Source organism: Budorcas taxicolor, chromosome 18 (assembly GCF_023091745.1).
Source record: "Budorcas taxicolor isolate Tak-1 chromosome 18, Takin1.1, whole genome shotgun sequence".
Lineage (NCBI taxonomy): Eukaryota > Metazoa > Chordata > Mammalia > Artiodactyla > Bovidae > Budorcas > Budorcas taxicolor.
In genome coordinates, this window is record NC_068927.1 from 61,202,622 (window position 1) to 61,215,399 (window position 12,778).

Consider the following 12,778-nt stretch of genomic DNA (forward strand, 5'->3'; position numbering starts at 1 on the left):
GCCCCTACTTGCTGAACTTGGAGCAAAGACCAAGCAGCAACGAACACTCACCCGAGCCAGAAGAAATGAATACACCAATGTATGAAAAATAACAGATACATTTATTTAAAAAAGAGAGAGAGAGGTTGGATTCTGGAAGAAGCCACAGTATATGGCATTACTTCTGAGTAGGAACTTCTGTTTCTGATCTGAACGTTATCTCCATTCTTGTGGCACAAGGAAGAAGACCCCTGGATTGTGGAGAATGAGGTGCTAATAGCAAACATCCAGATGAGTGGGAAAGTATCCACAGTGTGATCACAGGTCAACTGTCACAAGCACAGGGAGGAAACCACACCGTTCATGGGGTTTGGGAAACTCTCCAAGTGGGAGAGTTCTATGAGAAAACAGATGTTTATTGTTTGTGAACTCTTACAGGAGATTTTTCTTCTCCGTACTTAGGGCTCTGTTCTTCGACATGTGAAATGTACAGCACCCTTGAGTGGTGCTGTAGCACCCACAGAGATGAAGGCAAGATCTATTTTTAGGCCTGTACCGGGTCCTGTTGTGGCCTTACAGCCCTCCCAACCCCTCTGTCTCCCTCGCCATCAGCTGGTCCCCTTCTAACTGCCCCAGTCTCTGAGCGGAGAGGGGGAGCCCAGGTTCCCCTACTCTAGCAATTTTGTTTACCCCTTTAGATTCTTCTGATCAAACACCCCCATCTCCTTGGAGGGACATTCCAAGATTTTTATCAGTCCTTCTGGCCCTGTTATCACAGTCAATTTGAGCACTATTTGATCTGTATTTTAGCCATAAATCTATGACTATAGAAAGGAAAGATAACTTGTTTGATACAGGATAGCCATATTGTTTAGACTCTGGAGAAAACTGGTTAAGATGAATTTTTTTTTTCTTTGAAAGTGCAAAACCGGTTCTTTTTACATGTGGAATTAAAAACGGCAAGCTTGTTAAAAAGACCTGCCGAAAAAAAAGCTGAAAGTTAACCTTTGCCAGGGCTTCCCAGATGACTCTAGTGGTAAAGAACCCGTCATCCCCTGAGGGAGACACAGGAGACATGGATTTGATCCCTGGGTAGGGAAGATCCCCTGAAGGAGTGAATGGAACCCACTCCAGTATTCTTGCCTGGAGAGTCCCAGGATAGAGGAGCCTGGTGGGCTAGAGTCCACAGGGTTGCAGGGGGTTGGACAGGACTGAAGTGACCCTGCATAGCATGCAACCTATGCCATGTCCTTGAAGTACATAACCCATTTATCCAGGGATGTCAGTCTTGGGCAAATTAGAATTTTAAACCACGTGGAGGGGAGTGGGAAGAAAGCGGTGAAAGAGACATTTTAAATCTCAAGCAGGAAAGTATGAGAGATCTCATGTCTGTCGATCTGCATTTATATTTGTCTCAGCGTGTGTCTTTTTTTTTTTTTTTTTTGGATAATATTGCCGAGGTTAATTTGCAAATGAGCTCTAATTCAATTGTTTGTTAAAAAAAAAAAAAGTAAGCACCTACAAATCAAACAATTACAAGAGAAATTAACCTAAATGACTTTCAGGTTCACGTGAACTGGGAAATATTCAATATTAAATATCTAGTATTAATGTTTGTTTGCTAATCTAATTAAGACATGTCTTGTGTCTTGAACATTGTCTAATACTTTTATTGTACCTAGGTTTAATGTTAAGTAAGTTTGTCAACACTTAAAGTAACTCGAGTGAAGAAACTTTTAAGGAAAGAATGCAAATGCGATTGGAGCTTTTAGATAAACTCTGTTAGGAATGACTATACTTTAGAAATGTCTGTCTAAAATAATCTCTCCCGATTTGAATAACCTGAATTTCTAGGGTTGTGCTAAACTAAGTGATGCAAGTTCATTGAATATCTAGGTCATTTCCAAATAAAATAAGATTCTGAAACACAGATTACTGAAAACTCATTTCCTCTTACAGACAAACTAAAGAGATTTTGGACTATTAATGAATACATTTGGTGCCACCCTGAGATGTTCTCTATAAGAAAGCAAATATTCTTAGACACTATCACTGGTGTTTATGTTCACCAGTCTACAAAATGCTAATATAATGGACAGCTCATGGTTGCTTAAGGAAAGTAAGACATGTGTCTTTAGTAAGAAAGCAATGGAAATGTGGGCCAATCACCTTGCTTTGTTCCCCCTGGTTAATTTGTCTCAGGACCCTCCCCTTGGGTACATAGGCACACCCTGGATCTTGAAGTAAAGGCTTCTCAGAGGAACAAAACCCATTATGGCCTGGACTGATCCTCTGACTTTTAACTCCAAGGCACCTTTCTGCACTTGTGTATTGTCTCCTTTATCAGACAGAGTTTTTTCCTTTCATTGTCCTTGCCATGATTGTTCCCTTGAATTAAGAGACAAACTGCCGGAATAGAAGGAACATACCTCAACATAATAAAAGCTATATATGACAAACCCACAGCAAACATTATCCTCAATGGTGAAAAATTGAAAGCATTTCCCCTAAAGTCAGGAACAAGACAAGGGTGCGCACTTTCACCGCTACTATTCAACATAGTTTTGGAAGTTTTGGCCACAGCAATCAGAGCAGAAAAAGAAATAAAAGGAATCCAAATTGGAAAAGAAGAAGTAAAACTTTCACTGTTTGCAGATGACATGATCCTCTACACAGAAAACCCTAAAGACTCCACCAGAAAATTACTAGAGCTAATCAATGAATATAGTAAAGTTGCAGGATATAAAATCAACACACAGAAATCCCTTGCATTCCTATACACTAATAATGAGAAAGTAGAAAAAGAAATTAAGGAAACAATTCCATTCACCATTGCAACGAAAAGAATAAAATACTTAGGAATATATCTACCTAAAGAAACTAAAGACCTATACATAGAAAACTATAAAACACTGGTGAAAGAAATCAAAGAGGACACTAATAGATGGAGAAATATACCATGTTCATGGATCAGAAGAATCAATATAGTGAAAATGAGTATACTACCCAAAGCAATTTACAAATTCAATGCAATCCCTATTAAGCTACCAGCCATATTTTTCACAGAACTAGAACAAATAATTTCAAGATTTGTATGGAAATACAAAAAACCTCGAATAGCCAAAGCAATCTTGAGAAAGAAGAATGGAACTGGAGGAATCAACTTGCCTGACTTCAGGCTCTACTACAAAGCCACAGTCATCAAGATAGTATGGTACTGGCACAAAGACAGAAATATAGATCAATGGAACAAAATAGAAAGCCCAGAGATAAATCCACACACATATGGACACCTTATCTTTGACAAAGGAGGCAAGAATATACAATGGAGTAAAGACAATCTCTTTAACAAGTGGTGCTGGGAAAACTGGTCAACCACTTGTAAAAGAATGAAACTAGATCACTTTCTAACACCATACACAAAAATAAACTCAAAATGGATTAAAGATCTAAATGTAAGACCAGATACTATAAAACTCCTAAAGGAGAATATAGGCAAAACACTCTCCGACATAAATCACAGCAGGATCCTCTATGATCCACCTCCCAGAATACTGGAAATAAAAGCAAAAATAAACAAATGGGATCTAATTAAAATTAAAAGCTTCTGCACAACAAAGGAAAATATAAGCAAAGTGAAAAGACAGCCTTCTGAATGGGAGAAAATAATAGCAAATGAAGCAACTGACAAACAACTCATCTCAAAAATATACAAGCAACTTATGCAGCTCAATTCCAGAAAAATAAATGACCCAATCAAAAAATGGGCCAAAGAACTAAATAGACATTTCTCCAAAGAAGACATACGGATGGCTAGCAAACACATGAAACGATGCTCAGCATCACTCATTATTAGAGAAATGCAAATCAAAACCACAATGAGGTACCACTTCACACCAGTCAGAATGGCTGTGATCCAAAAATCTGCAAGCAATAAATGCTGGAGAGGGTGTGGAGAAAAGGGAACCCTCCTACACTGTTGGTGGGAATGCAAACTAGTACAGCCACTTTGGAGAACAGTGTGTAGATTCCTTAAAAAATTGCAAATAGAACTGCCTTATGACCCAGCAATCCCACTGCTGGGCATACACACCGAGGAAACCAGAATTGAAAGAGACACATGTACCCCAATGTTCATCGCAGCACTGTTTATAATAGCCAGGACATGGAAACAACCTAGATGTCCATCAGCAGATGAATGGATAAGAAAGCTGTGGTACATATACACAATGGAGTATTACTCAGCTGTTAAAAAGAATACATTTGAATCAGTTCTAATGAGATGGATGAAACTGGAGCCGATTATACAGAGTGAAGTAAGCCAGAAAGAAAAACACCAATACAGTGTACTAACACATATATATGGAATTTAGAAAGATGGCAATGACGACCCTGTATGCAAGACAGCAAAAAAGACACAGATGTGTATAACAGACTTTTGGACTCAGAGGGAGAGGGAGAGGGTGGGATGATGTGGGAGAATGGCATTGTAACATGTACACTATCATGTAAGAATCGAATTGCCAGTCTATGTCTGACGCAGGATACAGGATGCTTAGGGCTGGTGCACGGTGATGACCCAGAGAGATGTTATGGGGAGGGAGGTGGGAGGGGGGTTCATGTTTGGGAACGCATGTACACCCGTGGTGGATTCATGTCAATGTATGGCAAAACCAATACAGTATTGTAAATTAAAATAAAGTTTAAAAAAAAAAAAAGAGAGAGAGACAAACTGCCTGTTTACCCTGTTTTTGTTGGCTGTAAATTCCTCAACCGAGCCCACCTATATCTTGTCTCAGGGCATGCAAGAGGAGGGTAGCTGATTGTAGATGTCCAACCTGCAGCCCTTCCAAGTCCTACCTCAAAATTACATTTTATTAAGGAAAATGCAAACTACTTCTGACCTACAGATGGCTGTTTCTAAATGAACAAAGTGATTTTTTTTAAAGAGGTTTCATGGAAATTGGACTCCAAGAAAAGAGGTCCCAAAAGGCAAGGTCTTTATATGTTTTGCAACAATCTGTCATTTGACTCCTGTCAGTTTTGTTGCTTGGCTTTGGGTAGCATGTGATGAGCTATTTCAAAGGGATTTACTTCCGCTTGTCCCCCTCCTGTGGTTATTAGTGCTGTTAGGCGCCATAGACTCTGGCGTGTTTTATAGAAAAAATTAGAAGTTATTATTATTATTATTTTTGCTGTGCCACATGGCGGTCTGGTTCTTAGTTCCCCATTCGTAGATGGAATCTGTGCCCCCTACAGTGGAAGCACATCATCCTAACTACTGGACCACAGGGAGTTTGCCTCAAAGGTTACTTTTGCTTAAAAGATATATTTACTTCCTGTCATGCTTATTGTCACATGTCTCTGTTATGCACCGAGCCCGTATCTCCAAACCAACCGAGAGAGCGAACAAGTCCACTGTGGTAATGCAAAGGCAAGAAGGGAATTTTTTATTTCTAGCACACTAGGGCTCAAGCCTCATCCGACGCAGCGGAATCAGACGAGAGCCCCGAACAAAGCAGTATGGCGGTTTATATACAGTCAGATCTTTGTCTCAGTTACAGAGTACTTGGCGATACCTGATTGGACAGGCAGAATGAGCTCATGCAACGCCTTCCTTATGCTATTGCATATAGAAATCTTTCCTTATTTGGTTAAGGAATGTTCTTCAAGAAAACAGGAAACATGACTCAGGTCCCCGGTGCTGTTATGCACCTCATTGAGCTGACCACCCTGCCTAACATTCCCTCCCTGTTCTTAGATCATACAGAGGAATCCTCCTCTGGGTCCTGAGATACTGTTTGATACTGCTGCCGAAGCACGAACAGCTGTACTGTATTAATGCGTTCTTTTACAAAGGCTACAAGTCTATTGATAATACAAGGGCCAAACGTAAGCATTATTAGAAGGATTATCAGGGGTCCTAGCAGGGTAGAGATTAAAGTAGTCAGCCAGGGGGATTGTTGAAACCAGGACTCAAACCATCCCTGTTGAGCCTCATGCTCTCGTTTACGCTGGGCTAGCCCCTCTCTCACTTTGGCCGTGGATTCCCTAACTATTCCAGTATGGTCTGCATAAAAACAGCATTCTTCTCCTAGGGCGGCACAAAGTCCCCACTGTTGCAGAAATAGATCTAGCCCTCTTCTATTTTGCAAAACTACTTCAGACAGGGAAGTTAAAGATGACTCTAAATGACTAATAGACTGTTCTATACGAGTGATGTCTTCATCTATGGCCACTCTTAAAGAGTTAAATCCTTGACTTTGCATGGACAAAGCTGTTATTCCAGTTCCGGCCCCGGCTATTCCCAGACCAAACATAGTTGCTATGGTTATGGCAGTCATGGGCTCTCTCTTAACTTTATAAGCTCTTTCTTGTTGATTAAGAGTCAATTTGTGGGCCCAATAATCATATACAGCTTCTTCTGGTCGATACAGTATCTTTGGTATTACAGCCACCATAACACAAAATTCTTTTTAGGATCAAAAATGGAGCTATGTACACAGGGAGTCAACCCAGTGTGAGAGCACACCCACCATCCTCCCATGTGTGGAACTGACCACCTGGCTACAGGCAAACTCATGAGTTCAACAGTAAGGGCATACAATGAGGATCTGTCTGGCGGCACTTTGCCCATACATAGTCCCTTTCCCCACACTTCTCTCATTGTAAGGCCTACTTTTCTTTCTCCCCATCGACATTGGGGAGGATCGGTGCCGTTGGCCAGGTCGTAAGAGGCGTTGAGGCCTACTGCCTTGTAATAAGGGGGAATTAAGTTGTAACATAACCAACAGGATTTAGTTGCCTCAGGATGGGTTTGATTTAAGGTAGCATAAGCTGCCTTTACTAATTTCCATAGTGGACCTGTTTGTCCAAGTTTAGCAAGGGGGCCCGCCTCTGGGTCTTTTGTTGGTCCCTGGGATGTAGGTAGGGAGGTTGTCGGGTAGAGAGTTGCATGGACCTGTTCAACGGGGTTTGGACCGATACTATATATTTGTACCGGTTCTAAAACTTGACTCACAACAATGATCCCGTTATAAGTAGTCAGGTCATTTCTGGTCTGAAGTCCCCATGATATCCCGTTGACCCAGGCCTTCTCTCCTTTTTTTTTTTTTTTTTTTTTTTGTCAATGTTAAACCTTATTTTTACCTGGGCAAAGTTATGATCCTTTTCCCAATCGGAGTACGGAGGTACGGGTCCTACAAATGAGAAGTTAAGCAAGTCCCAATTCCTACATCCCACCGTCTATACCCTGGAGTCTCCGACCCATCATTAGAAGTTACACAGTCCCAAGATTTACAATAAGAGTCCTGTATCCCCTCACAGATCTTCCAGTTGTGCCTGGGTGCACCTGGACATGCCCAGAATGCATGATTCCGGAGGTAGCCCCTTTTCCAAGGTACGTTTACCACCGGCTTAAGGTCAAAGTATAAGTCTGGCCACCAAGTATTTGGTGGATGTATTGCAGTGGTGGAGTTAAGCATCTCATGTGTTAGTCCATTTTGCAGTTTCCAGGTGATTTTGACGGGTTGGTGCGGGTTCACGCTGGCAGCTTCAGAGCAGAGTAACATGGTCATCCATAAGATGGTCCAGACGAGTTGCCTTGGTCCTGTCGACGACGCTGGAGCTTCAGCCTCAGGGGGTTGGACGGGTGCAGAGATGCTTCCCATTCTTTTTTAGCGTCTTCCTGCTCTGCTGAAGTGGCTGGGCTTACGTGGTTGCAATGCACCCAAGGCCCGATACCATCGACCTTTAGGGCAGTTGGGGTGGTAAGAAGAACAACATAAGGACCCTTCCATTTAGGTTCTAGTGCCTTGGTGTGGTGCCTTTTGACCCACACCCAATCTCTGGGGCTGATGTTATGTGAGGGGATAGTCCCCTTGTTTTGACCCTCATGTATTTCCCGGAGAAGTTTCCAGACGCGAGAATGCACTTTGCCCAAAGCCATCAAAGCCTCCTGGAATTGGCCCAAAGTAGGAGGTGGAAGTTTCTTTCCTTCAAATATTGGACATACAGGGGGAGGTCGCCCATGCAGAATTTCAAATGGGGTCAGATTAAGCTGATAAGGAGTATTACGTGCCCGAAAAAGGGCGAAGGGAAGGAGAGTCACCCAGTCCCCACCAGTCTCTATAGCCAATTTAGTTAAAGTTTCTTTTAGGGTCCGATTCATTCTTTCAACTTGCCCCGAGCTCTGTGGGCTGTATTCGCAATGTAATTTCCATTTGGTCCCTAGAGCCCGGGCAAGGTTCTGAACTATTTGGCTCACAAAAGCAGATCCATTATCAGAACCAATAGTCACCGGCAGGCCAAACCTGGGAACTATTTCTTCTAAAATCTTTTTAGCCACTACCATTGCAGTTTCTCCCTTAGTAGGAAAAGCTTCTACCCACCCTGAGAACGTATCTACCAACACTAACAAGTACCGGTAACCATACTTGCCTGGCCTCACCTCGGTGAAATCTATTTCCCAGTGCTGCCCTGGCCCTTCTCCCCGATACCTCAGTCCTGCGTGTTGCCTCTTTCCTGGCCTCATCTGTTGACATGCCTTACAAACATGTACTATGTTCTTCACAGTTGTTTGGTGCCAGAGGAATTGCAGGCGCGCAGTTTGAAAAAGCATCAGAGTCTTTTTCTCTCCCAGATGAGTAGACGAGTGTAGATGCTCACACAGTTGCTGTCCCAACTGAGCAGGGAGTATCAAGTAACCATCGGAGTCTCAGTACCATCCATCCTCTCCTTGTTGGAGGTAGGGACGTTCCTGGATCCAGGCAAGGTCTGTGGATGAATACTCAGGGGTTGGGGGCAAAGTTCCCATACCTGGAGGTGGAAGTCCGATTGCCAACACTGGAGCGATGAAATCTTCATTAGCCGCTTTTCGAGCCGCCAGATCTGCGGCACGATTTCCTCGTGCCGTGGGGCTGTCCCCTTTTTGATGTCCAGGTACATGTACTATTGACACAGCCCGAGGCAACTGCACAGCCTCCAGAAGTCGATGGATTTCTGGCAAGTTTTTAATCTCTTTTCCTTCAGCTGTCAAAAACCCCCGTTCCCGATATATCGGGCCCTGGATGTGTACCATGCCAAAAGCATAGCGACTGTCAGTAAAAACAGTTATTCTTTTTCCTTTAGCTCTCTCTAATGCTTGAATCAGGGCAATAAAGTCTGCTCTTTGTGCTGAGGTGTCTGGGGAAAGAGTCTCCACCCATATCGTCTGTCCAGAATCATCTACCACTGCGGCCCCCACCCGTCTCTGTCCATCTTTTACATAACTGCTTCCATCTGTAAACCATATTAGCTCACTGTTATCCAGTGGCGTATCTGTTAAGTCCTTCCGTATTGCCGTTACCCCGGCCAGTATCTCATCGCAATCGTGGAGGGGGCTATCCCCCTCCGGATTGGGCAAAAGAGTAGCCGGGTTTAGAGTGCAGGGCATTTGAAAATGAATCCGTGAGGTGTCAAGTAGCAGGGCCTGGTAGTGTGTCAAGCGGGCATTGGAAATCCATTTCCCCGGGGGTTGTTTCAGAACTCTCTCTATAGCATGAGGAGTGTAGACCAAGAGTCTCTGTCCATAAGTCAGTTTATCAGCATCATGGACTAGGAGCGCGGTGGCCGCAATGATTCAGAGGCAAGGTGGCCATCCGGCTGCCACTGGGTCCAATTTCTTGGAAAGGTAAGCTATGGGACGCTTCCAAGGTCCCCACTTCTGTGTTAGTACCCCTTTTCCTATCCCTCGCCTTTCATCTATAAATAATTGGAAAGGCTTAGATGGGTCAGGAAGGGCAAGGGCAGGAGCTTCCAGCAAGGCACGCCTGAGCTCCTGAAAGGCCGTTCTCATTGACTCAGTCCATTTCCAGTCTTTGTTTTCTTTGGTCCCTTCATGCAGGGGCCTGGCCTTTTCTGCAAACCCCAAGATCCATAATCGGCAATATCCCACAGTTCCCAGAAATTCTCTCACTTGTCTAGGGTTGGCCGGCTCAGGGATCTGGAGGATGGTTTCTTTCATAGCCTGTGTTAGCCACCTCTGGCCCTGTTTTATCTTATAACCGAGGTATGTAACCTCTTGCTTGGCAATCTGGGCCTTTTTGGCACTGGCCCTGTAACCTAAAGTCCCCAAGGTTTGGAGAAGGTCACCTGTTGCCTCTTGGCACTCTTTTTCCGTAGTCGCTGCCAGCATAAGGTCATCAACATATTGTAATAAAACAATGGTAGGGTGTTCAACCCGATACTCACCGAGGTCTTCATCCAAGGCCTCGTTAAACAACGTGGGTGAGTTTTTGAAACCCTGTGGTAAGCGAGTCCACGTCAGCTGCACAGGAGTCTGACCACCGTCTTCCTGCCATTCAAAGGCGAAAATCTCTTGGCTTGCAAGGGCAAGAGGCAGGCTGAAAAAGGCATCTTTTAAATCTAAAACAGTATACCAAACGTAGCTTGGTGGCAAGCTGCTTAGCAATGTATAAGGGTTAGGAACCGTAGGATGAATATTACTCACCCGTTTGTTGACTTCTCGCAGGTCTTGAACCAGTCTAAAATCAGTTCCCCCAAGCTTCTTTAAGGGAAGCAGGGGAGTGTTCCATGGGGACCGGCACTTTCTCAAGACCCCAGCATCTATGAGGCATTGTATGTGAGGAGTAATTCCTTGCCGAGCCTCTTGACTCATGGGATACTGCCGCACTCTCACCAGTGTGGCACTGGCTTTCAGTTCCACAATAATAGGGGGCCTCTGTTTGGCCAGTCCCATTCCTGCTGTTTCAGCCCAGGCCTGAGGGTATCTCTGAACCCATGGCTGTACTTCGGGACTTATTGTCGCTGGGGCCTCTGGCAAGTACAGTCTGTATTCATCCTTTAATGCCAGAGACAAGACCTGAAGAGGATGCCTGGTTCCATCTAAAACTGACACTTGCCCGTGGTCGAAATGAATTTGGGCATTTACTTTAGACAGTAAATCTCTTTCCAGCAAGGGCGCTGGACACTCAGGTATCACCAGAAAGGAATGGGTCACTTGGCGGGTCCCCAAGTTCACATGCCGTTTTGTAGTCCATCCATATCGCTTAGTCCCGGTTGCTCCCTGCACCCAGCTACTTTTCTTAGAAATGGGTCCATCTCTTTGGTTTAAGACTGAGTATTGAGCTCCCGTATCCACCATGAAGCCAACCGGTTTCCCCTCCACATTTATAGTTACCCAGGACTCGGGGAGGGGCGTCTAGCCCTGACCCTCCTAGTCACTATCCTCACCCGCGTAGAGGATATGACTGTCAGGAGAGGGAGTCTCGTTCTTGGGATTTTGGGGCCCCTCTTTTTGGTTTTTCTTGGGGCATTTATCTTTCCAATGTCCAATCTCCTTACAAAACGCACATTGGTTTTTTTCAAGCTTGCGCCTTGCAGGTTTTTCCTCAGTCTTTGAGTCTAGCTTTTTCCCTTTTTGGAACCTATTTTTGTTTTCAATTCCGGCGAAAAATATCTGAGCCAGCTCTTTTTGGTTCTTACGGTTTTCTTCAGCTCTAAATTCTCTTTCTTCCCTTCTAATGCGATCCTCTCTCTCCTCTGGGGTCTCTCTATGATTGAAAACTCTCTCTGCTGCCCTCACTAGATCTTGCAGGGACTGGTCACCCAACCTCTCTATCTTTTGTAACTTTCTCCTAATATCGGGGGCTGCCTGATTCACAAATGCTAGCATAACTGCTGCTCGAGACTCATCTGCCTGTGGGTCCATAGGAGTATACTGTCTAAAAGCTTCCATTATCCTTTCAAGGAAGGCTGCCGGGCTCTCATTTGGCTCTTGCCTCACTGAATTTACCTTGGCCAAATTAGTTGGCTTTCTGGCGGCCGCTCTAAGGCCAGCCATGAGAGTCTGACGGTACACTCGGAGATGCTCCCTACCTTCAGCGCGTTCGAAGTCCCAGTTGGGTCGCACCAAGGGGAACCCCTCTTCAATGAGGTGAGGCTGTATTGTGGGCCTCCCATCCACCCCTGGCACATTTTTCCGGGCTTCTGACAGGATCCGTTCATGCTCTTCTGTAGTAAAAAGTACCTGTAACAGTTGCTGACAATCATCCCAAGTGGGATTGTGAGTAAAGAGGATAGATTCTAAAAGATCAATAAGACCCTGCGGTTTCTCAGAGAAAGAGGAGTTTGAGTCTTCCAATTGTACAAATCACTAGTGGCAAAAGGCCAATACTGATATGTCCGTTCCCCGCCGTCTCTGGCTGGCCCCGCCCAGACCGGAAACCCATGAACAGTGGAGGAGGGAATTTCCGGGCCTTCTTCTTCCGCTGCGCTGGCCATTTCCCTTGCTCTTCCCTGAGTTCCCTGGGCGGGGCCCCCTTCCCTAGGAGGAGCCGAGGGATCAGCCCTCCTCTGGGCTTCTCCCGATGAAATTTGTGGAACCTGTAGAAGCAAGGGCGGATGTGGATCCACGTACGGGGGTGGGAACAACTCGGTTTCTAGGTCAATCAGATTAGGATACAGAGAAGAAGATTCCTGGAACACCAGCTTAGGTCGCTTTTCATCCTGTTTTTCTTCTTTTTCTTCAGAAGCTTTCATGACTAGTACCTGTGGGTTTAGCGAGGTTGGAGTCAGGGAAGAGGGACGGGGAGGTTTAGGAGGTTTAGAAGGAGCGAGAACAAAGTGTTTAAGCCATTTTGGCGGGTTTCTCACTAGATCCTGCCAGACCAGAATGTAGGGAGTCTGGTCTGGGTGCCCGGCAGGACTAGGGGTAAGCACCCTCTCTTTAACTGCCTGGATAATTTGGGGATTGAAGGTTCCCTCTTGTGGCCATCCGACGTCAAAGGTGGGCCACTCG

General features: G+C 44.7%; 1 protein-coding gene across 1 annotated transcript; it reads right to left on the bottom strand.

The window, feature by feature from the left end:
* Positions 1 to 5,741: 5,741 nt before the first annotated feature.
* On the bottom strand, positions 5,742 to 12,519 carry LOC128064036 (uncharacterized). The gene is given in 5 exon segments (XM_052656854.1): positions 5,742 to 6,457; positions 6,460 to 6,940; positions 7,661 to 8,680; positions 8,816 to 12,082; positions 12,199 to 12,519. Coding segments are annotated over 5 exon segments (5,805 nt in total).
* Positions 12,520 to 12,778: the final 259 nt, after the last annotated feature.